Source organism: Xiphophorus couchianus, chromosome 7, assembly GCF_001444195.1.
Source record: "Xiphophorus couchianus chromosome 7, X_couchianus-1.0, whole genome shotgun sequence".
NCBI lineage: Eukaryota > Metazoa > Chordata > Actinopteri > Cyprinodontiformes > Poeciliidae > Xiphophorus > Xiphophorus couchianus.
In genome coordinates, this window is record NC_040234.1 from 30,672,159 (window position 1) to 30,696,952 (window position 24,794).

The 24,794-nt window shown below is 36.8% G+C and overlaps 2 protein-coding genes across 2 annotated transcripts; one reads left to right on the forward strand and one right to left on the reverse strand.

Moving 5' to 3' along the window:
• The first annotated feature begins 3,539 nt into the window (after positions 1-3,539).
• Positions 3,540-5,662, forward strand: cdk5r2b (cyclin dependent kinase 5, regulatory subunit 2b (p39)). Its single transcript, XM_028024077.1, has one exon. The coding sequence runs from the start codon at positions 3,824-3,826 to the stop codon at positions 4,694-4,696; it is 873 nt and encodes a 290-aa protein (XP_027879878.1). The 5' UTR covers positions 3,540-3,823; the 3' UTR covers positions 4,697-5,662.
• Positions 5,663-18,410: 12,748 nt separating this feature from the next.
• Positions 18,411-21,486, reverse strand: fev (FEV transcription factor, ETS family member). The gene is made up of 3 exons (XM_028021969.1): positions 21,019-21,486; positions 20,345-20,416; positions 18,411-19,614 (listed from the first exon to the last, which is right to left on the reverse strand). Exons 1-3 carry the CDS (start codon positions 21,065-21,067, stop codon positions 19,073-19,075), a joined length of 663 nt encoding a protein of 220 aa, XP_027877770.1. The 5' UTR covers positions 21,068-21,486; the 3' UTR covers positions 18,411-19,072.
• Between the last annotated feature and the right edge of the window lie 3,308 nt (positions 21,487-24,794).

Genomic DNA, 24,794 nt, shown 5'->3' on the forward strand with positions numbered 1-24,794 from the left:
TTTTTACAAGTCTGCAACATTCACAGTGACCCACCTGTTCGCCTGTGTGTGAGCCTTCACATGTGTCCGTCTGACTCGTTTGTAAGTTCCCACCTGTATGCTATCTCCAGATTGTGTTTCGTCTCCACCTGCCGTGTCAGTGGCTCTAATCCCTCCCACCAGGTCTGACAGACATGTCTTCAATAAGAAACGAAACCTGATCCCAACACACACAACCAGACCCATGCATTGAGGGGAAATTCCTCGTTATACACTGAAAAAAGTTGTCAGGCGCAGAATGCTGTGGGAAGATACTTCATTCCTTCTTTCTCTCTTATTTAATTCATGCTTCAGTTTCTGTGCTATATTTATGAGCAGCTTTAAGAGCAATTGTGTGAAATTTAAATCAAGACATTGAGAAGCATCTAAAATTTTAGCTGAGGTTAAAGAGGACAGTAAGTTGCTTTGGCACAAGAAAACCCCTGAAGCGTCACAATATGTCAATGTCCATTTTGCTTCTGTGGCTTTGTTTTAGTGGACAATGTTCGAAGTTCTTTATTATACCTTTCTTTACATGATTTGTTCTTCAAACATCTTTGAATTGTTTGGGTGAAACTTTTATAACACAACTAAAACTATGAGCACTCTTGCATTACTTGCTGACTCCTCAGCCCCCAGTCAGATCGTCTGCTGGTTTGCAGAGGACAATTTTATTGTAAAGTAATTTTACAGTGTCAGTCAGAATAATAAGAAACCTTCAGTCGTTCTGCCAGCTGTGTTCTTACACAGTGAGTTCAATAAATTGCGCGGGTAACTGCTGAAGATCCCTGCTGTAAGGAATCACGAAGTGGCTTTTCACAATAAATAGAGCATTTCAAGGCACTGGGTTAATTTATGGACAACTAGATGTGACTGCCCTCTAGTGGTCATGGTTAATCTGTTCTCCCCAAATTTACATGAGCTTTTATTTTTGACCAAGATGCAAAACGTTTACATTTTTATTACTAACGAGGTAAGATAGAACAGAAGCATGATTCTTGATACCTTAATTTGTTAGGTTTATATTTTAATTTGTGTTAAGTATTTTATTGACTCTTGAAAAGTCATCAAAGCCGATTTTAAAATAATCTTCTTGATTAGTCAGCTTATTGGACAAATAAATAAATAAATAAATGCTACAACATTTTGTAAAACAAAATGTAGAACAGAATATTTCTTATGCAGTCGATGTAGTTGCTCTAGATCACCACCAAGAGGCAAACTTACCACAGGTTTAAAAGCAAGGAAGCTACATGACATTCATAGCTGCCTCTTCATATGACGAAAAGAATATCTAAGAATATTTTCTGATTTACAAGAGTTGGATGTTGGTTGGTAGGTTTACAGTGTTGTCAGTCATACAATGTTGTGGTTCATAATGTCAGTCATACATGATTTTGTATCACTTGTGGGGAAATATTCCAGCAGATTTCTTACATTGTCATTTGCTTCAATGAACACGTTAGTCTATTCATGAACATTTATTTGATTTATTAGTTTATCATCTCAACATAAGGAGATTAATTTAAATCCGACATAGTAATGCATCAATTTACTCATGAAAGAACATAGAGAAATCTCTGCATCACGTTGCTTCAAATAAAGAGATGAAAATGTATCTTTTAAATTATCATTTAATAATGATAATTTTTCATTATCATTACATATCATTCCTCTTTCTTTGATCTGATATTTGATGCTTTTCTCAGTATAATGGTACTGTTCAAATTCATATGAGTCTATGTCCTCTAAATCCTAGTTTTTCCTCCCTGCTCATCTCTACCTTTGCAAAGATGTTTATTGGAGTCACAAAATCTTGGCACATCATTTTTAATTCAGAGATTTATTTTCCTGCCGCATCCTGTTGCTGTCTATTTGAGTTGTGATCAAAGAGTTGCTTTTGATCACCATCTGATCCCTGATCAAACACCTGCATGATGATCAAATGTGCCTGAAACAGGAAGCAGTTCGCAGATTGGGGACAATTTTGTCTTCATGTATCATCAGAGATTCATCTTTGCAAATAAATTACATAAAAGATGTAATCAAAGAAAAGTTATGTTTAAATTTTCTGTCTGTTTTAGCAAGTCATTTTCCTTACTAAGCCTTAAGAAGTACATTGGAAATGTGACCCTTTTAGCCAATAATCCTTGGTGAAATTTAGCTGAACTGAAATTGAAATTCAGGCTTGGCCAGCTAATCAGATCAACCCTAATGACTTCATTAGGAATCGCCCTAGGTTTGACGTTTTACTTTCCACTTTTCAGACACATTTGCATGTTGATTAGATGGAAAGGTCATGTCTGTGTCTTTTCAACAAAACTTTGCTTGAGGATGATGGTGAGAAGCAATGGAGAAAACTACTACCATCATCATCACCACTTCCCCTGTGGCCAAAAATTGGATTTAATTTGTACATTTACTGGGGACAAGTCCACACTTTATTAATTCCATCAATTCTCCAGGAGACATCAGCATATCATTTATTCATTCTTTCAGTTTATTACTGCTTGATTAGTTTAAGAAAGTTTATTGATTTAAGGCACTATTTTATCTCAAAAGAAAAAAGACCCTTCCATAGAAATGAAAAAGTTGGATGTTTATCATCAACCCTTTTCTAAAAGTCTGATATGCCTTTATTATTAAATAGTTCACTCAAATAGCACTACAGCTTACAGTATGTTAGTGGCCAAGTTGATATAATGCTTAAAAGTACAAAATGTGTAGAAATACATATAGGTTTCATCCTGCATCATCCTACGTTTTCTCTTTCTAAATTGAAACACAGCATATGTCATCTCAGTGTCTTATTCCTGGTAAATTAATTCAGAATAAGTAAATAAATAATTATATCATAATTTTATTTATTGTGATGCACATATTTACTCATGGCTGCTCAGTGGCGCAGTTGGTAGCACTGTTGCCTTGCAGCAAGAAGGTCCTGGGTTCGATTCCCGGCCGGGGTCTTTCTGCATGGAGTTTGCATGTTCTCCCTGTGCATGCGTGGGTTCTCTCCGGGTACTCCGGCTTCCTCCCACAGTCCAAAAACATGACTGTTAGGTTAATTGGTCTATCTAAATTCTCCCTAGGTGTGAGTGTGTGTGTGCATGGTTGTTTGTCCTGTATGTCTTTGTGTTGCCCTGCGACAGACTGGCGACCTGTCCAGGGTGAACCCCGCCTCCCGCCTGGAACGTAGCTGGAGATAGGCACCGGCAACCCTCCCGACCCCATTAGGGACAAGGGTGAACAGAAAATGGATGGATGGATATTTACTCATTTTTTTTTCATTTGCCAGTGGTAGTCAGTATGCAGGCTTAGAGGAAAATAGCCCATATTATAAACAGAACTTCTGATCCAAAGAAACCCGACTAAGTGAGGAGAATAGCACTTTGACCCGCTTTAGCTTGTTAAATCTATCAATGGCAGTTGAGACCTAAAAACAACAATCCTAATCAGTGAGCTCCTGGTTAGTCTTCCTATTGGCCAGCTGGGCTGTCAATCAACGCCCGCTCGGCTGGTTCGTTGAAGTGAAGGATTTACGCATAGTGACGGATCTTGGTTCATGCTTACAGTCGCACCGGATTTGTGTCGCAGCGTTTCCCAGCCCAGACGCAGAGAAGGTACCAGTTAGACTATTATTTCACTTCTCAGGGGAAATTTGCTCCTATCTCTGCCAACAGCATCAGGTAAATAAGCGCCTATAGATGGAGTTTTGGTCGCTGTCGTGACTGTTGTTCGCCTCCTCTCACTCTGCGGAAGATTCTGCCGCAGCATCCAAAACACGGCAGCTCTCTCCTGCGCAAACATGGGCACCGTTCTCTCTATATCTCCTTCCTCAAAGAAGGCATCTATAATGGACACAGAGGCTGCAGGAGACGGATTAAAAAACGACAAGAGCCTCAAACGCCACTCAATGTTCGTGTCCCTCTCCTGGAAGAAGCTGGTGGCCAATTCGGCCAAGAAGAGCGCGAAGAAAGTGACCCCGAACCCGCTGCCGTCCAGCCAAGTGGCCCACCTCAACAGCGAGAACGTCAGGAAGACGCACCAAACCGAGGAAAGGAAGCCAAAAGCGCCCATCCCAGTCCCGGTACCCACGGTACCCACGCAGAACAGCGACAGCGTGGTCCAAAACGGGAGGCTGTCCACGGTTCAGAAGCAACCCAGCAACTTCTCTCTGCTGTCACCCCGGCGGATTGTTATCCAGGCGTCAACCGGGGAGCTGCTTCGCTGTTTGGGGGACTTCTTGAGCCGCAGGTGTTACAAACTGAAAGAGTTAAACAGCGGGGATATTGTCCTCTGGTTCCGAAACATTGACCGGACTCTTTTGATCCAGGGCTGGCAGGACATTGGCTTCATCACGCCGGCCAACGTGGTGTTCGTGTACCTGTTGTGCCAGGAGGCGATCACGGAGAGCGTAAGCAGCGCGGCCGAGCTGCAGGGCACCTTCCAGACCTGCCTCTACCTGGCATACTCCTACATGGGCAACGAGATCTCCTACCCGCTCAAGCCATTCATCATCGACTCAAACAAGGACGTTTTCTGGGAGACGTCGCTCCGGATCATCGACCGGCTGAGCAACAAGATGCTCCAGCTGAACGCGGACCCGCACTTTTTCACCGAGGTTTTCCAGGACCTGAAAAACCAGCGCGATTCCAGCGAGTCCAGCTTGGATCGCTGACCTGGGTTGTAACGGAAGGCCGAAAGTGTCAGAATTTAAAGCATAGATAAAACGAAGCACAAAGCTGCAGCCTCTGCAAAAGGAAAATTGAGCCATTTTAGATGAAAAGTTTATATTTCTGACCAGGGCCGGATTTAAAATAAATTTGGGCCATTGGGCTAGAGGCCATTTTGGTCCCCTAACTGCACAAAGTTTGTTTAAGCCAGATTTCTAGGGCTTAAAAACTTTACTTCTCAAAATTATCTTTATATCCGTATTTTCAGAAATAAGAGATAAATTCTACAATTGTTTTCACCCATACAGAAAAATGACCAAAATTTTGGAGTAACTATGGAAGGATTGTGTGTGTAACTTAGTGACAAAAATACACACACACACAAAAAGAGGAGAGAGTGGAGCATGCTCTGAACTGCTTTTTAAAGTTATGTCTTTGTTATATTATATTGAAGAAATGTAAAAACTCACTGTCAGATGGGTTATAAATGTGTTATTTAGAAAATTATAAAACAGTATTTGCAAAAAAACCAATTTATAAAAACAATTATTTATAACAAACTAACCTTGAGGTTAACTAATCCTTAACCTACCCAACATCAGGATTAAGTAAGCTCTTTCCTAAGTCCAACATATTGGTTTTTCCAAACTCTTACAATATATCACGTTTTTACAAATTATCATAGTGATTCCACTTTTCATGGTTTTATATTTTACAAATATGGATGAAATTCTAAAAAGAAATAATATGATTTAACTCTCTTCAAGAATGTAAAGAAATATTGTTAGAAAAATAAACTTTTCCTGCTTTGTTCCTTTTGGCAGCTCTGTGCTTCTGCACATGTATGATTGCTTAAATAACATTGGGAAAACAGACATTAAATAAATATATTAATATTCGCTTAAATATTCAAGACATTTTTAAACTGTGTAATCAAACAACTAAATCCAAAAAAAATATTTGCAAATTTTTAAAAGATTAAAAAAATATATTCATATGACTATTTAGGTATTTATTTATTCATTTAATTTTGTGTGTTGCAACACATCCTGTTTAAATTATTTTACAATGAACTGTAGTTCAGGAAATACTAATTCAAGTTTTCATTAATGGTTAACACATGTAATGACTTACATACTCATTTTTAAAGCAAATTCTAAGATTTTGCTTATTTGATGTATTGTTGCAGTTTTATTTAACCAATCGCATGTCTGAATATTCATTTGTCTGATTTTGGCACTTTTGACTCTTGAAGGGGGAATGAGCAGCACACCGGCTTATCTATAAAGATGAATGTATAAAAAGACTGCAAAATTTTAGGTGCAGTGCTGAAGGCTCCTCATGTCTGGGCTCATGATATTACATAACATCAATATGGTCTTTAGGTTCTACTGTAAGAAGTTTTAAACATGCATGCTGATTGTATGTTGTCCTCTTACTTTGTCTTGTCCTAGAAATTGACTTCGTTGTACAACACCTTCCATTCTAAAAGACTCTCACATCCCCATTTTGTACAGAATTAGCCTAGTAAATGAATGGATGTCGTGCGGTTTGTGTCCAAACCTGAGCCAGAATAGATCCGAGTCAAGTCAGGGCGCTGAGCTGTCCAAGGTGCTGACCTGTTCAGCCATTTTTGTTTGTCTCCTTTTCTCCCGACTGAGCCAAGCATGGCTTATGAGTGCCACAATCAGCCCAGTACACTTTCGGCACATAAGCCTAAGCCTTGCAAGTAAGTAAGTACAGGTAGACTATTGTGCTTTTTTAGCATCTCAGTCAGCTGATAGATAAGCTGTTGAACATGGAACAGATACAGAATGTATCTGAAAGGGCAAATCACATTGAACAGTGATTGTAAATATTACTCTTTAAGCTTTGGCAGTTCCAACTAGGCATGGGCTGGTGTGTGGTTTGTATGGCATGATAAGCCTAAGAAAAATGACCACTGTTAAATGTCGTTTACACAAACAATTCAAACAAATTCTATATAATAATCAGTTTTTTTTATTAAAACAGAAAAAAACAGCAGTTCTTCTCACTACTGCTAATCTGAGATAACTACTCACAGTTGACTACTTCTAAACTAAGTATAGTTTACAAGTAGTTATAAGAGTATAAGATTTTTATAGTAACTGATTTCTGTTATGTTGATTTTGACAAAAAGAGCAGGGTTAATGTCTTGAAGCACACAAAATAATATATCAATTTGCTGTTCTCTTCACAGAGGAACTGGATATAACTATCTGCTGAGATAGCCAGACTACAATCATTTGTTTAATAGACATTCTGCTGTGGCTTCACAACTGTATTTTTAAATTGCAGTTAACTTAATAAGAATGTTTCTTAGTCATAGTAGCATTTTTAAACCAGTTAACCAGCACTGAGCATCAACAGGAGGCAGGAGGTGCTGCACTGAGTTGTCCTCAATAGAACTGGAGGAAACTGGTCACTTTGTCGCTTTTTCTGATATCTCATTAAAAGTACGGTTTTGAAACTGCAACTTTTTAAGCCTATATGTACCACCAACCAGCCCATGCCTGATGTTATCAAATGCTTTCCATGAACAAATTTTGTCCTAATGTTAAAAACCTATTCTGCTGGAAAAAGATGTTTTTGTATGCTATTTTAATATCTGTTGGTATAAGGTTGTTCTCAGATTCTGTTGTGAGATAGAAATCACCAGATATGTTGCAACAAGATGTCATTTTGCATTTCCAACTGCACTCTCTTATATTGTAACTGGACTACAAAAAAGGTGTTGACTTAAGCTGAACAGCAGATGTACTGCTATTGTTTTAACTGAAGACTGAATGGAATGTAGTTTTCTAAAAATCTTTTTTTTTTTTTATCCTCTTTGTGCCAAGTGGAAAATGGCCTGAATCTTTCTGGTTTACATGTAAATATCCCATCTTTCCAACATCTTTTTGTTGCTAGTTTTGGTTGAGGTTGAGGGTAGTATGAGCATCACAGAAACAAACACGGGCTTATAGACAAATGTTAGTTATAGTCTGTTCTGAAAATATGCTCTGAGCCTCAGTTTGATGGCTTAAGATTAGTTTATTCAGGATTCCTTAAAGTACAATTCTTTAATGTGAGAGAAATGTAGTAAATATAAGAATAACTCTCATTTGCACATGTGTTATTGCAGTATTTATAAGCTAATATAATCCAACTTGGAGTCCGAAACCAAACATAAACCTATCTACGGTTAATCTGAAAGACTATTGTTCTACTTTGTGAATCATTTGCTTGAAGAGTAAATAACAATGCTGCTATTTTGCACAGCTGTGGACAAATGTTATGTCTTTGCACAGAAATGACGATGTATCGGTGTTTCCTCCAAGGCACTGGAATGCTTTGCCATTACGTTTGCATTCAGTGGCACCAGCTGTCGCTTTTAGAATGATCTGCTGTGAAATAAATCTTTTTTACGGTTCATCTTTTTCCCTAAATGTCATGTGGAAATTGATATTTAGGTGTGTGTTGTCTAAGGTGTTACTCCACGTATGCATTCACTCTTTGTGTGTGTTGATAAAAGGTCATGACAGTACTTGTTTGACGTGACCATAGAGAAATAAATCCAAATTTATGTAGGATCTCCTTTCTCTCTTGAGTTATTTTATTCCTTTGAATTAATTAAAACAGTATCTAATCCTGATTTGTGCATACTTTTAGTCTGCCTATGCTAGCACTTCTGAAAAGTAGTTTGCATGCACTCATAATACTAAACAAAGTCATTATTTTTAGGCTTTAATTTAGTTGTGTTCTTGATATTGTACTGCAAAATTGAGAATGCTTTTTTAAAAAATGAGAATTGGTAGTTCAAATTTGATTTATTGTGGACAGGGTGAAAAGTATGCAGCGGATATCAACTCAAATATATGCACAACTCCCTTCTAACATTTGGTTGAATTTTCTTGAGCAAACTATAGCTTGACCAGTCAGATTTTTTAAAACTGTCAACAAACTTCTGTCATAATTCTGGCTGAATATTTGGACAGTCTTTCCATTACAAGTGCTAGCTTTAATGTGTCTGAAGTCCTTTTGCTATGCCTAGTTTTGAGGTGAAATCGAAGAACCTTGATCCACTTTGTTCATTGAACAAGTGTTCTGGTAGCAAACAGTCCCATAGGATGATGTTGCTACAACTTTGGACAACATTTAGTACAGTGTTCATAAATTTGAGAGCTTCGCCTCAATTCTACTGAACGTAGTTTTTTTTATTTATGTGGCAAGGTGTCCTATTTGACTGTAAAATCTGGATTAAAGAAAATCAACATTAAATTCAAGCTTGCACACTTTATGTTTCTTTTACATGTGAAGTGAAAATGTGATGAATCCACTTTGGAAAATTAGCAGTTCAAACATGTAATTAAAAGCTCCAAAATTAATATGTCATTCATATCCATAAATGAGTGGGCAAACATCTTACCGGAACAGTGCCCTGCCATTCGTCAGCAGTAATTAACACGGACACCTTCTTATCTACTACCCACACTCACTAATCACAATGAACCCAGGAGACACAGTTATGCAATAGAAATAAATCCATGACGAATATGCTTCCCAGGATGTGCTGCGTATGTGTTGGCATAGGTTGCTATGAGACTGAAACTCATGAGACTTCAAGGTTGCCATGAAACTAAAACTTAAAAAGCAGAGTTATTATTGCATGGAAAGTTTTGCTTAATCATTACGCACAGACAAGATTGAGCATCCAAACAGATAACATCACAAATCTAGGCTAAATGAAGGTTCACATCCTTAAATATGCTACAGTTTGAATACTTTTTTTTTCATATTGAGGACATCTTAGTATTCTGACACATATACAGGTTATTTTTGGTGTCTTGTCTTTGTCCTCACTGTTCCATAATGAAATGGGGACAGAGAGAACCCAGCAGCAAGTAGGTGAATTATGAACCCTTGAAAAAGAGTCTTTATGCTTTGACCTGTTTATCTGGCCTCACATTTTACCTGTTTTGATCTACATGCTGCATCAATAGAGAAAAAAAGAAATAATATTCTTTAATTTTTCTAAAACTTTATATAATTGACATTCAGCCTTCTTTAGTTCATTCAGGTATACATTTGCAAGTCAACATTGTAGAGCTGCATTGATAAGATTTTGTTTTTCTTTTTTTTATGAATAAGCCACGTGTGCTGGAGGGTTCCCTTCCTGTGATTGGTCAGATTCTGCTGCAGTCTCAGAACTGTCCATATTTCTCTCTCCCCCTCTATCTCTCGCTCTCTCTCGTTCGTCTTGCAGGGACACACAGTGTCTATTTACAGAGCAAAAACTGGGAAATGCAGACAGAAAGTGGGGGAGAAAGACAGTGTGACCCAGAATGAGCAAGAGAAGAAGGGTAATTAGAGGTAGAGTGGTAATAAACCTCCAAAAGAGGTAAAATAAGACAAGAAGATGAGCATATAAGAAAGCAGCATTTAATGAATGTTGTAGGTGAAGTTATTTATATTCAACAGAGAGCTGAACATATCTAGACCTCGTCTCTTAAGATAACATTTAATATCAGTAGCATGTTTAAAAACTAAAGTTGAGTGAAATCCACATAGATTGCATTGAAGATGCGGAGGTCTTAGGTCTATTGGGATCCAAAGTTCAGGGAATTGGGATGACTTCATGCATCAGCATTATGTAACCGACATGGGGAGTTGAAAAGCAGAGCCGTGTTGTGACTCTTCCCTTTGCTATTAAGATTCAGCCCAGGTCTGCCGCATATCTGTCTGCCAGCCTGCTCTCTGCATTTCTGTCCACCGAGTCTCTATAGTAACGGGTAAGGTAAGTGAACAAGAACTGGGCAAAATGAGCTGTGCATGGCCAAGCGTGGGCTGAACCTCTGCACTGCTCACACACACACACACACCCACACACACATACACACACACACACACACAAACACCCCTGTGATCAATAGTAAATATGCACACTCTGTCACTGCAGGTATGTCCCTAACGCATCCATTTCCAGCCTCTCTGCAGTTTCTCTGCTGACTCACATTTACGTCTAACGATTGTCAACTATGAACCCACTAAATAGTGCACTTTTTTCAGATTGAAGATACTTGTGTGAAGCGCCAACACTATTTGTTGTTGATTGAATATTTTGTCACTGATGTACAGATTTTGTGAAGGTTAAAGCAAAAATATGTACTTACTAGCAGCTTTCACAAAAAAGTTTAAGAAGTATATTTTTTGACAGTATTTTTTTAAAATACAATCATCATCGGTGAGATGAAATGAACATGAAATTTCATGAAAAGTTCTGCTGCAAACACTCAACACAAAACAAATAATGGATAAAAAAAGTACTTCTCGACTGCTGACTACTTTCACTCTTCATTACTGTCAGGTAAACTATGTTAATATAAAAACAGAGTTGTCCTGAAGCCCTATTTTAGATAATTAGTTGGAAGTCCAAATGTTGAATATCAAGGTGGAAAACATCCTTTCCATTTGAATGGGTGCTCAGTCTAATAATAAGCTCAAAAAGATGAAAATATTGCTTGTAATTTTTTATTTTTTATTTTTTTTATAACTGAAAAATTATCAGATTAGTCTGATGATTGACTCTGTCAGATTGAAACAAATAGATGCTTTTTGCCAACTCAACCCACTACACAAAATGTTGCCTGTTCAACAGATTCCCATTTGTTGCAGGGATTTGGAACTGTTTGCTTTTTTTACCTGAAGGTAAATTGAGGATATGAATGGAGGATATTCCTTTACAAAGAATATGAACAAATATGAAAACTTTTCACTTGATTACATTTTTACCAGAAAACATAATGTGCTTGTTAAGCAATAAGCCAGAAACTGGTGAAGGATTTAAACATATTTCAAAAGAAAATCAGCCATGGCTAATTTTGGAGACAGATGAGACAAACAATATTTTATAATATTACCCAACTTAATTATGTTAATAAATATATTTATGCATATGTAGGTATGATTAGTTTACTGTCTGTACTTCTATGCCTTGTACTGAGACTTTTCTTTCCTCATCAGTCACCTTCTTTTGATTTCGTAGAAAAGCAACCAAATCAGCGTGAACTCTTGTAACTCTGAGGGATTATGTCTGCTCTGCTGTCCTCCTTCTACATAACCACTCTGCTAATCTCCTTAACTAGATTATTTCAGTGTTGCGTTACACTGAGAGCCACTCAGCTTCTGTTGTGTAGCAGGAAGGTCGGGGAAAGAAAAGAGGCCATTTATTTTTTTCTGTCCCTTTGTTGTTCCTTTTATTCACACATAATTTGAATCACTGGTTAAATAATTTAACAGTTTTCACTGCCTGAGCTCTTATATAATGCTACTTTCTCATGTAGCCCACGCCTGCACTATCAGTGAGTTAATCCACATAGAATGAGTCAGTGGGATGATTTATCAATCATTTTTATGTAATATCCAGAATCTAAATCTATGTTTTGATATTTCAGTCAAATTCTTTGGGACTTAAACTTCTGTTGGGAAGTTTTCACTCATCATTAATGGAATGACTTAACCACTATTCTGTTAGATGGTCTAATAAGACAACATTCAACTTCAGCAATTTTGAAAACTAGTGCCTCAACGTACTATAGATTTTCGTAAATTAAAAGAGGGTAAAAAAATATATATACGTACATACAGGTTCAAAGATATGCATGAGATTTGCTTAAATTCCTACAACTTTAACCCTCTGGCTGTTGAATTGAGAGGGAGGCGACAAATTTGTTCAGTGTCTCAGTGCCACTGGCAGCACATCAGCCTCACAGAATGCCACCACCATGGTTGACTTTTAGGTACAGTGGTTCTTTGTACCATTGTAGAAAAAGGCTCAATGGCAGAATTGCTAGAGTCTGTTTAATTTGGCTGGTTTTCTGGCACAGAGCTCACAGATCTGGTTCATTCTAAAAGCTTATAAGCACCCTCCTCTAATCATTCCAAGGTGAGATCTGATGTGAGTTTGAGATCATTTTGTTTGCTGAACTATCTAATAACATCAACAATTGTCACGATGAAATGAAAAGAAATTGATTAGATTGTTTAAGAACACCACACGCAACCACAAACTTCAACTTTAAATGTTTTCTCCAAATGGTCTTTGACTTATCTATTGCAATTTTCAGTCAAGCTTGGAGGTTTTGATTTTGGAGTATGATTTGAATTTATTGGAATTCTCGCTTTGATGCCATCCTCAGTGTTGCTTCACTGTGTAAAATTTACTCAATCTTTTTCTTTAAAAAAAAAAAAAAAGTTCTATGTCATGTCATTGTTGCAACCTGGAAAAAAGTAGTTCTTTATTTTATTTTCAGATATACTTTCTACACTGCTATTTTCTGGGAAATAGTACTATCATATAAGTGCCTCAGAGCCACTAGATGTGATTACAGTGATGCTTGAAAAATGTGCTTTTATTGTGTTTGTATTTTAGCATTATGAGTTCATTAGCATTAATCATGTTGTATTAATGCAAACAGAAGTCTGTTAAACAGACTGAGTGGTTTGTACTTCCCACAATCAGAAAAGGGAACCTTGTTTTAGATCATGCCCCGGTTTCTTACCTCTCTCTCTGTATGTCTCTTCATTTCGTGCTTTCTCCCACCTTCTAACTCAAGTCTATTTCTGTACCATGTAGGTGTGTTGCTCTAAATTTGCTGTCTTCATGACTTCTTTCTGTAGCTGGGAGAATGACTCACTGACTGTGATATTTCATACAATTCAGCTTATTGCCCACAGGCTGCTTTCATTTCAGTCCATTGCAGAGAACATGAAAACCTCCTTATTGTGTATTTAGTGTAGCTTCAAGAGATTTATCTAAATATAATAAACATGCAATAAACATTATTGTCTGAATAAATCTACATTTTGATTAATGCGCACATTTCTTGAGTCATCTCTCATCTTTTCATATTTTTTTCTGTTATCAAACTACACTTACCTGTAATTTTCTAAAGTGATCTTGATCAACAGTTCTTTAGGTTTACTGAAGACCTGTCAAGGTTTTATCTGTGTGGTCTGACTGGTTTTTCACATATTTTCAGTTTATAAGATTGTCATTTTCAATACAAAGATTTTTGTTTGTTTTTGAAGCTACTTATCTCTAACCAATCAATCTTTCAGACACAAAGGATAAACAAATAAGGAGTTTTGGCAACACATAATGGTCAACTCTGCAAATAAACTTTTTCAAGGAGTGTCATTAAGTGCAAATTGATTCCATTTCTTTAGCTGGGTCCAGTAAAATCAAATATATCAAATTGATACATAGAATAGAATAGAATAGAATAGAATAGAATAGAATACAACAGACCCTTCTGTAATCTCAGTCTAACATTTGTCATTTTGCACAAATATTGAAATTATTTCACAGATATTTGTGCAAATAGTTTCCTGAGAGTAAAATATATTTCAGGGAGGATTATTGCACAACATAAATAGAGTGCTATATGTAGAGTGTTTTGTTAGCTGCAGCAGCTGGGGAGAAGTCAGCTGACTGTGTGTTTATCTGTGAGAGTAGGAATGAAGTGAGGTTAGGAAGGCAAAAGATCTTGGGAAGAAGGTGTTTCTGCAAATTATAATCTGGATTTTTATGTTGCTTTTCAACCCATTTCTTCATCCTTTCTGAGTGGCCTTTCAGTCAGTCTCATTTCACTGTGGATGACACATACCAGTTTAGAAGTCCAAGGTCTTTTGCTACAAAATAGAGAACCTTTCTCCTTCATTATCAGGTCAGACTCATACATATCTGGTTGACACATCTGGAAGCTGCACTCAAGAAGAATCAGGCTACAGGTGACCTACTATTTTTTTCCTGATACTTTGTTAATTTCTTTGGATTTTTTTAAGATGTCACAAAAGAAAGCAGTGTGTTCGAGGTGTTATCTTGAATTGAATCCACAGATGTGCCTGATGCCCTTCTCAAGTTGCTTGAAGTCTTACTAACATTGTTAATGTAAACTAACAAATCTGAAGCAAGCAATAAAACAGTCTAATCTTTTGCTGTGATAGCACGGTTGCCTGGCAGCAGGAAGGCCCTTTGTTCGAATCGTGCCTGGGGAACTTAACTTGCATGCTTTCCCCATGCATGCGTGGCTTTATGCTGGCTTCCTCATAGAATCAAAACCCATGACTGTTAGGTAATGCGGTCTCTTTAAATTGCCCTTATACATTGTGCATGGTCTGCTTTATAATGGACTGGGAATTTGTCCAGGTTGTACCCTGGTTCTTCCTTAATGACCAATGGACACCAGCTTCTGTGAGGAGAAGCGGTTGTAGAAAACAGATGGATGGATGACAGGATAACGACTTAAAACAAGAAGTGTTTAGATGCTATGATGACAGGCAGTGACAAAAATGTTTGTGTATTATTATGTAGTGCATGTATTGTAAATATCTGATTTCAACTGTGTGTAAGACTGCAAACTTCTTCAATGAGTCCTTCTTTTTCAATGGGGCAATTAAGTTGTGCAAAACATGTTTCTGTGGATAAATGACAACAGATGTGAGTCAAAAATGAGCCAAAGTGTCAACATTCTTCCATCCATCAATTCAAAGGGCTGCTATTTAAACCTGAGTCTATGCAGCTAATTTTATTTCCCCCTTCATCCTTTGTGTGTTTTCGTCTCGCTGCTCTATCTCCTGTATTCACACTGTTAATCCTGCGGCTCGCAGGAAAACACCCACCTACTTTGTTATGCAAGAAGCGAGAGGATGAGGATCAGCAACAGAAAAGGGTGATGCACATAGAGGCAAACAAACACTTTAGGGGGAGAAAGGTGGCAATTGCTGTATTGTGGAAGTACCTGACTCCCTGATAGCAGCATTGTTTGGGCTCTCATGTTGTCAGAGCTGCTGTGTCAGAGACACAACCACAAGGCGTCTGTCTGCAGCAATGTTTAGTGCGTAAAACAACCCTGGCAAGAGACAGATTTAGCTGCTGAGAGTGACCTCATGTCTTTCCCATTGATATGCAGAACACATACACAAACACTGGTGCTGTTAGTGAGGGGTGGATTCTCTGTCCCTCTCACATGCAAACACACTTTCTGGTTTTTAACCTAGCTGCATCAATGCTACGGTTTTATGTAGACACTAACATGTTGTCTAAATTATTTATTTTTCATCAAATTGCAACTTTCAGCTTAATGTTGGTCTAATTTCATCTTCAAATAAAACAGAGTCCTTTTTAAGATTCATCCACATGTCCAGGATGAACTGTCATATAACGAGGTGAAGGGTTAATCTGCTATTTGCAACAGCTTCTGCACTCTACATTAATCCAGTCCTTTGATCACTTAGTTATGTAAGGTGTATTTGTGGCAGCAGAAGAGCGATGGTGCCCCCGCATGGCCGACTAGAGTCATAGTTGCACTTTGAAACTTCTGGAAAAAGTAACTTTTGGAAGCAGCAGCTCAACAATTTTTTACATTAGTAAACCTGCTGAAAAAAATTTCCAGTTGATTTAAAACCTGAATTTAAATGCACTATTATGTTAGTGCATAACATAATCCTTAAAGGCACAACTAAAGGTGGCATTCTCTACTAAATAAATAAATAACAATATTTATGACTTTGTTCTAAAGGAGACAAATTGTAATCAATCAATCAATCAATCAATCAAAGTGCTTTAAATCATGAAAACATAAAAATATAAAAGCATTACAGTCACCCATTGTGAAACCAGGAACAATCATTACATGTTGTCAAGTGTAATTATAAAAGTCATCAATACACATCAAATACTGTGGTCAGTGTTCCATTTGTCATGGTTCAAAAGCAACAGGTGGGTTTTTAGACTTGATTTAAAGGAACTCAGTGCTGCAGTTGTTTACCAGTTTTCTGTAAATTTGTTCCAGATTTAGAACAAAGTTACATCCTTGTCCTGCTGAATTGTATTTACTCTGAACTGTAGAGAAGTCATGCAGTAGCTATTTCCTTTCTGGACTCGATATCGTGTTCTGCTTTAGTTTCCCTTCAATGGGTTCCTGTTAAATAAAGAACAGGATTTAAATTTCTTTCTTAAAAAATAATCTCCCTCAAACTCTGCCTGCTTTAAAACTTTCATTTTTGATAAAACCTATAGTTAGAGCATAGCTTCTGAGCTTCTCTGTAGTTGTCTTGCTATGGGACAACTAGGTCAATTTGCTACTGGAAGACAAATTGACCTCCTTTCCTTTTCTTCTATGGTCCAGTTTGCATTATTTGCTGTTATTTCAAGTGTTAACTTTATGTTTTTGCTGAATATTTTCTCTCCAGGTAACTGCATCTGGTTTATCTGTTAGACGCCTTTCCGGAGGGGAGCATAGGGTGAGTACAATTGTAATTCTTATTTAAATAATTATTTTAACCATTGACTGGTTTTCGCAATAGCAAAGACTCTACATTCTCAATAACACAAATCTAGGCGCAATCAGAAGTATGTTCTCGACCATTAGACTAGCTCACTCTTACTATGTCTTAACGCTGAAGGCTAAAAAAGTGGTATGCTAAATGGTTCGCTTTGACTGTTTAACTTCTCTAATCTAAATATCTCTTTTTTTCTTTTGGCACTTTACAAAGTCACAAGACGGAAGACTATCGGGAAGTAGTCAATGTTAAATACATTTATTCATAAACGTGGTTTTTGTGTGTGTATATATATATATATATATATATATATATATATATACATATATATATATATATATATATACACACACAAAAATATATATATATATATTTATATATATATATATATATATAAAATATATAATATATATATATATATATATATATATATATATATATATATATATATATATATATATATTTTTTTTTTTTTATCAATTCAAATTCCACTGAATGGAATTTTTCCTGTTGTCACAGGATATTTAATATGAATTCAGTGAAAACAATAAAAGCGTCAGATTGGTTCAATAATGTCATCCTTTCTTCACACATAATACTTGACGGTACTGCTTGAAATGTCTTTGCAGGTGAAAAGAAAAGTTTACATTTCTATAAATATTTTTTAATGTAGTGTGATATTTTTAAGCAAGCAGTCATTTATCAATGTCATTTGAGGTTGGTTTTTTTTTCTTTATACAGTCTGAGCCTCAAATTCAACTCCTAAAACCCCGATTCTTCACCACAAGGTGGCGCCAGAGATCTACCATAATAGTGTTTAAAAAAATAATTCTCAGAGAGCGAGGGAAAGCAGCCGCAACGCTCATTTAAAAAGGCACCAGATCATTTTCCACCTATTCTGTCCAAGATAGTTTAAATTCTCAATTCTCGATTCACAAACTGATGTATATATTTTTACTTTCCCTTTACGATTAGTTATTTCTGTGCATCTTAAATATAAGTATTTACAGCGGTCATTCAGAGCTTAGGCATTATTTTTGTTTTATTGTAAATTTCAATTCTATATCTGCTTATGTTTGTGGTTCTGTTACCCTTCAACTCTGGATAAATATGAATGTGACTAAGGTAAAAACAACGTTAGTCACATTCCTAATTTTATGTATTGAAATCATAAAAGCACATTTGCTCACTGTAGAGTAATGGCTAGGGGAAAACAATACTTTACGTCTCACTGTCGCGTCCGAAATGGCCCATGGACGGTAAACCTCCCTTTGGCAGGTGGCTCCATTTTGTATCTGAAAGAGTCGGTAGCGTTCCGATCGACCACAGTGTATAAAGGGAACAGAGACAATTTAAAGGAAGAAAGGAGAAAACAACTCTTCTAGCATTTTATTGGAACATCTAATGGCTATATTCTCTATCAAAAAACACCTTGTCACAAATAAAAGTTTGTTGATTTCTGAAATTCTAAATGTGTTGAGTGAAGATCAGAAATTTCATATTTTTTAAAAAATGACATTTTGCGCAGAAAAGTAGTTTGTGTAAAACTATGCGTTTTTTCTAATGGATGTATTTATTCATTCATTTATTAAATATTCATTACATCTGAGTGAAAAACGATTTAAAGCATAGTCAAGCTATTTTTTTGTCTGTTTTTTAACACACATATTGGCTATTTCTACGCAGTAGTCTGAACAAAGGGTCAGATTGATTCAAGTTTTTGGAAATTATTTACTTCATATCTACAAAGACCATCTATAATCAAATTCGGGAATATAATAAAATAGGACGTAATGTTCATTTTTTTTATTCTAATTAAGAATTTACCGACATAAATTACCGGGATAAAATGCAGTCCAAAATTTACAAGGCTAGGTGTGGAATAAGGCAGGTTTGCTGAGTGAAGTAAGAGAAATGTCGTTTTTCAGAAATCTTGTCCAAATCATGGTGGAATTACTCAACATTTGGGGCGCAAACAAAAACCAGTTCGTGTTTATTCATGTATTCCAAGTCTGGCATGGAATGTGCAACAGGAGTCAGTTGTAGTGATTGTTGATGTTGGCCAGACTGTTGATGTTGTTGACGCAGCTGATGTGCGACGGAGACACGGTGCCGAAGGGCCCCGCAGGCTGCAGGTTGTGGCTGTGATAAAGGGCCGCCGGTGGGGAGCCGGGCCAGTAGGAGAAACCCGAGGGACCCACGCCGGGCGTGACGAGATTCAGTTTGGAAATGCCGGAGAAGGGGATCGGGGAGAAGTTCCCCTGAAACTTGTAGATGGCCTGCTCCGTGCTGGACGGCTGGCACACCTGCGCCAGGCCGTGGAAGTCGAACTTGTAGGCGTATCTCTTGCCGTGGACTTTAGTCATGATGTTCTTGTCGTAATAGTAGCGCAGCGCCCGGCTCAGCTTGTCGTAGTTCATGTTGGGCTTGCTCTTCCGCTCCCCCCAGCGCCGGGCCACCTCATCCGGGTCGATGAGCTTGAACTCCCCATTGGTGCCCTCCCAGGCGATGCAGGACACGTTGGTGCTGTCCGAGAGGAGCTCCAGGAGGAACTGCCACAGCTGGATCTGTCCGCTGCCTGGGGACAGAGGAAGAATAAAAACACACACGCAACAGTCAATGTTATGTTCTCAAAGACATATTCATGATAAGACCTTAATCTCACTAGTGATCAGAGAAAAAGAAACTAGATTTCAGTTCTTTTATAGCAACAAACTCCTTTCAGATCTTACAATCATTCTGGGTTTTATTCTCCCCAGATTCCACTTCTATTACATAAAAAAATATTTAATTCAGTTTTAGAGATGAACGGTGTGTCATCAAATCAGAGAAAATCTGATGTCAGTGATATTGATGTCGGATATTTGAACTTAAAGTAAATACGTTTTTTTCTTTTCTTTTTTTCTTTCTTTGATTCTTTCTTTTCCTCGCTCTCTTTTGTACGTTCTCTTTTTTAATTTTCAATATTTTCTTGAATAAAAATGTATTAAATAAAGAATTTTTATCAAATTGTATGTAGTATTTTTGACAAATAAACATTCATAGTTCACTATTTGGACGTAGATAATTATTTTCCAACGATATTTATCAAATATGTATTTAAAATAAATAATTTATTAATCATTATGATAGCAAAATCAATTACTATCTACTACTCTTTCTTTTTTAAAGAATCCATATTTTATTAGTCGGCTAATATTTGATATAAATTGTCACTAAAATATTATTCTAAGCATAACACACAAGCAATGGAATAACAAAGTAACAAATGAATATTTTGTTTATGATTATTTTGGGTTCATTCTTACCTTTTTGCACTCCGGTATTTATTGGACTCCAAGATGTTCCTTTGCTTTCTTTCAACAGATTTTCTGTTGGATCTGAAGTCAAAACAGAAATATTAACATCAAATATATATTTATTCACAATATTAAAAATGTTTATGGAATTCCCCTAAGCTATGTATTTCCAGATATCAATCTGGTTTGGATATTTAGGGTCTATATATGAAAAAGCGAATGAAATGAATATACAGCTGACAAAAAATGCATTAAATACAACAATATTTGGAAAAGCATAAAAACTCAATAATTTACACAACAAATTCCCCCCATTTTTTTAAACGGGTGTTAATTTTTTTTAGTAACATTTAAAGTGGACTATTTTTGCACCAATTTACACAAAAAATAGACTCATAAATGCGCAAACGGAATGAAATCCTATTGCTTTCTGGTGCAGTCAGAGTCCAGTGCGTGAAGCATGTCATCCTTGCGGTCCCCCCTGCAAGAAGCCAGGAAACGCGTCCAGGAAAAAGGATTTCCGATTTCCGACAAAAGAGCAGACGGGCTTTCAGAGGGAAGCGGCTCAGCACAGCTCTGGCCTGGAAATCGAACATCTTCTTCTGCTGGACTCCACAGCGCTGCAAACATCCAACCAATTCTATCATAAAAAGCCTGTTTGACTAATTCCTAACCGGACAAACCTGAGAGATACATGTTGAACATGAGGTTTCCTCCGCGGTCCTGTCTCATTGTGTTCAGATGCTCAGAAAGGCTTGGGTTTCATTTCGGCGGTGGCGCAGCAAAAGATTTTTATTAAACTTTATCTCATAACTGGGATCTGGAATAAATGCGGGTGGACAGATTGAAGTTTCCAGGCAACTGTCACTGGCCCCCATCTCTGAGACAATATTCAGACAGCAATTTCCCCTGGTGCATTGCTTTAATTAAAAGAGCAATTTACCTCTGTCAGCCCGCCCGGTGCCCACAATAAAAAGAGGCCGATAGAAATTCGGCCCTTATCAATCCACCATCACAGTTTAATAAAGTTTCCGCGTTAAGATCTGAGTTTCTATGGTGAATTGAAGTGTTTGACATGGAAACCAGTTCAGATCCCCCTCACTTTTCCGCCTCTTTACCTCTTGGTAAACAACAAAGACCTGCCTCGTGTTGGAGAAAGAATATTTACCTTGAAAAACGCGCTTCAGTGAGCAGAGGAAAACAAGAACATTTCATCCCTCCTAACATCCTCTGTATGGGTTTAACGTTATATGGCCTCAATCTGGGGCTAATGAGGTCATAACGTTAAAACCATGGGCCCTGATGCTCATTGGTGCAAGCTCATGTCTTTCTGCTTCTTCTAGGACAGCGGTGTCCAAAGTCGGTCCTCGAGGGCCGGCATCCTGCATGTTTTAGTTTTCTCCCTGATTTAACGCACCTGGATCAAATGATGGTTCACCAGAAGGCCTAAGAAGAACATTGACATGCTGAAAATGTTGTTACTACCACCAGAGAGAGAACTAAACCATGCAGGACCGACTTTGGGCACCACTGTTCTATAGGAGGAGCAGACTTTGTTAAAGTCACATTTTTCTGAACTGAATGTCATTCCTTTTCCGATCAAACTGCAAATTTGAGATTATGAGTCTGGAAACATCCCAACGCCATTTTCCAGGTTTTGCCTCTCCAGTGAACCATAATGAGAACTATTCGCAAACTGAGAAGGAGTGGCAATATTAGTCTACTAAAATCACTCCATTTTCATCCACAAATTAATCCACAGGTCACAAATAAACCCAGAACAACAACACTTTTCTCAGTTAAGATGATGTTTGACAATTCCACACAAAAAATTAAAAAATATATATTGATGACCCCCATAACTTTGGGGAAAATATTTTGTGGACCAACTTTATCATGACCATAATCTCAAGGGAATGCAGGTTATGCAGAAGACAATAATTTAAAGCACACCAGTAAATCCACCTTTAAATGGCTAAAAAATGAAGGTTTTGGACTGGTCTAATCAAAGTCTGGAGTTAAATCTAACCCAGATATTGTGGCTTGACTATCTGCTGTGATCTAGAAAATGTAAGTTACTTAATTAAAATCTGAACAAAAAATGTTAAATTAGTAATTTAATGTTAAATTCAAACATTATGTAGCATAACTGAACATGGCTGATATAGATATATTCAGTATTTGTTTCAGTCAATTCTGACCACTACGTCAATTTCAGTTCAGAGTAACAATGTCACAGTTAAAATAAGTTTTAAGTTTTAATAAGTTTAACATAGCACATCTAGGCAAAACTTGGTTGGGCATTATTTTGGATAAATTATTGCATCAATTCAGCATTGCATGGAATTGCAATATACAGTATGTACTGAATTTGAATGAATTAACTATGTACTGTAAGTCTGTGTTTTGAGACGGCAATTTGTCGTCAATCTGAAAATTCAAATCTAATTCAATCTAAATTTAATTGAATTGAATTGAATTGAGTTGAACTGAACTGAACTGAATTCAAAGAATGGTGTGTTTAGATATGTACAGTGTTATTTTTCACCCATTGGTTTTGCAGAACCATTGTCGACTAGAAAGCTGAATCTTGGTTTCATTAGAGTTAAGTACCTCCATCCACATGCTCATACAGAGCTTGTGACAAACGGTCACTCTTCTATAAAGGCTAGATTTGTGGAGTCAATGACTAAAAGTTGTCACTTTTATAGATTGTCACAACTGAGCTGTGGATCTCTGCAGCTCCTCCAGAGTTACCATAGACCATTTGGATGTTTCTCTGATGTATTTCACTGGCACTGACCTGCATTGAAAGCTTTGCAGTTTTGGGTGATGGATGGAACAGAGCTCTTTGTGATGTTCAAAGTTTGCAATATTTTTTCTACATCTTAGTATCTTTAAACTTCTTCACAGCTTTCTCATTGAACTGTGTTCCCTTGATATTCTTCATCAAACCTCTGAAATGTTCACAGAAAAGCTGGATCTGACTTTAAATGAGGTCTTATACAATCACTTTCACTTGATGCAAATTAGGGGTATAAGAATTAAGGAAGTGAGTTATTCATGGCATACCTTTTAGAATCGTGCATATTCTTTTTGTCCACTGCACAATTTTATGTTGCTCATTATATACAATCTTTAAAACATACACAAATTTTGTGCTTGTAGTGTGACAAAAAATAACAGGGTGTCAATACTTTGTGTCTAAGTTTCAACAGATTTTTAGTAAGTTGTAAATTTCTTATCAATAACTCTGATGATTTTTTTGCCACTAATAAAGCCCAATTATTGCAAATAATAGTGATGATGTTTCTTGCATATATTTCACACCCAGGTGGTTCAACTCTAATTTATTGACTAAATGAATCCGTATCAGTTCAACTGTCACATTATGTAATATATAATGTTATATGATATTACAATATAAAACATTTGTAATACACAGAAACAGGCAACACATTTGAAATATTTTATTCAGATTTTATTAATATCATTAAGTCACTCGTTAAAGCTTTTCCAATAAACTATATAAGATTATGCAAAAAAAAAAAAAAAGAACATGCAGAACACTACTAAAAAATTGCAAATATGGGCACCAAATTAAAACCATTCAAACGTGGGCGTGACGTGACTGTGTACACTGTTCCAGCTTTGACTCCGGCATGTGTTGGATGTTGTTCTGTTCTTTTTGCTTTCTCATCCAATCAATCTTTGATTATCTGATCTAGCTTCACTGAAAATAAATGCAAACCCCACAACATGCATATTTCATGATGATCCTGAAAGAGAAAGCACACACCGACAGTGATATATGCTGCTGGTTTATGTGCAGTTTGGCAATTTTTCTGTCTCTAAAACACAAACCAGAAGACAAGTTAAGTGATATAATATAGTTATTGTTTCTACTATCTTTAATGTCTAGGCAATTAATTCCTATTTTAAGCTTACAAACATGTTTTTTTTTTCAATTAGAAAACATACAGTGAATCTAAGGTGAAATCAAAGTACAAAACTATTAGCATCTTATATCATAAGCTTATATTTTTGTGTGAATAGTTAGCTGATAATCAATGTCTCCATGAGTCATCTGATATGAGTTCTGTCATGCACACAGAAAGGAAATCATATAAAAAATGGAAAATACAATGAAGCTACATAAAATAGCAATCATTTTTATAGCTAACTACTTAAGAACTACACGGTAAATCATTGATTTATGGTGAAATATAACACCTTTTCAATAAACTGTCACGATGCATTCTGGGATTTTGCACTGCAGGATATAATTTAATGGATTTTACTGCAAAACTCAAAATCTGTCAGAGTAGTTTTTATGTTCTGGCTTCTGTCGTCAGATGTTCTCGCTGACATGTCTCAGGCTTCCCAGACTTGCTTTAGCTGCCTGTGTCCAAGTACAAGTCGCAGGCAACTTAAAACAAGCCTCGGAAGCTAGACTGAA

What these genes read in the sequence shown, in the direction of transcription:
- fev (XM_028021969.1), bottom strand. Translation starts at nt 21,067, where the DNA reads ATGAGACAGGACCGCGGAGGAAACCTCATGTTCAACATGTATCTCTCA. An exon ending in GTTCAACATGTATCTCTCAG is followed by an intron (nt 20,417 to 21,018) that starts GTTTGTCCGGTT and finishes TTTTGACTTCAG; the next exon opens with ATCCAACAGAAAATCTGTTG. An exon ending in AAATACCGGAGTGCAAAAAG is followed by an intron (nt 19,615 to 20,344) that starts GTAAGAATGAAC and finishes CTCTGTCCCCAG; the next exon opens with GCAGCGGACAGATCCAGCTG.
- cdk5r2b (XM_028024077.1), top strand. Translation starts at nt 3,824, where the DNA reads ATGGGCACCGTTCTCTCTATATCTCCTTCCTCAAAGAAGGCATCTATA.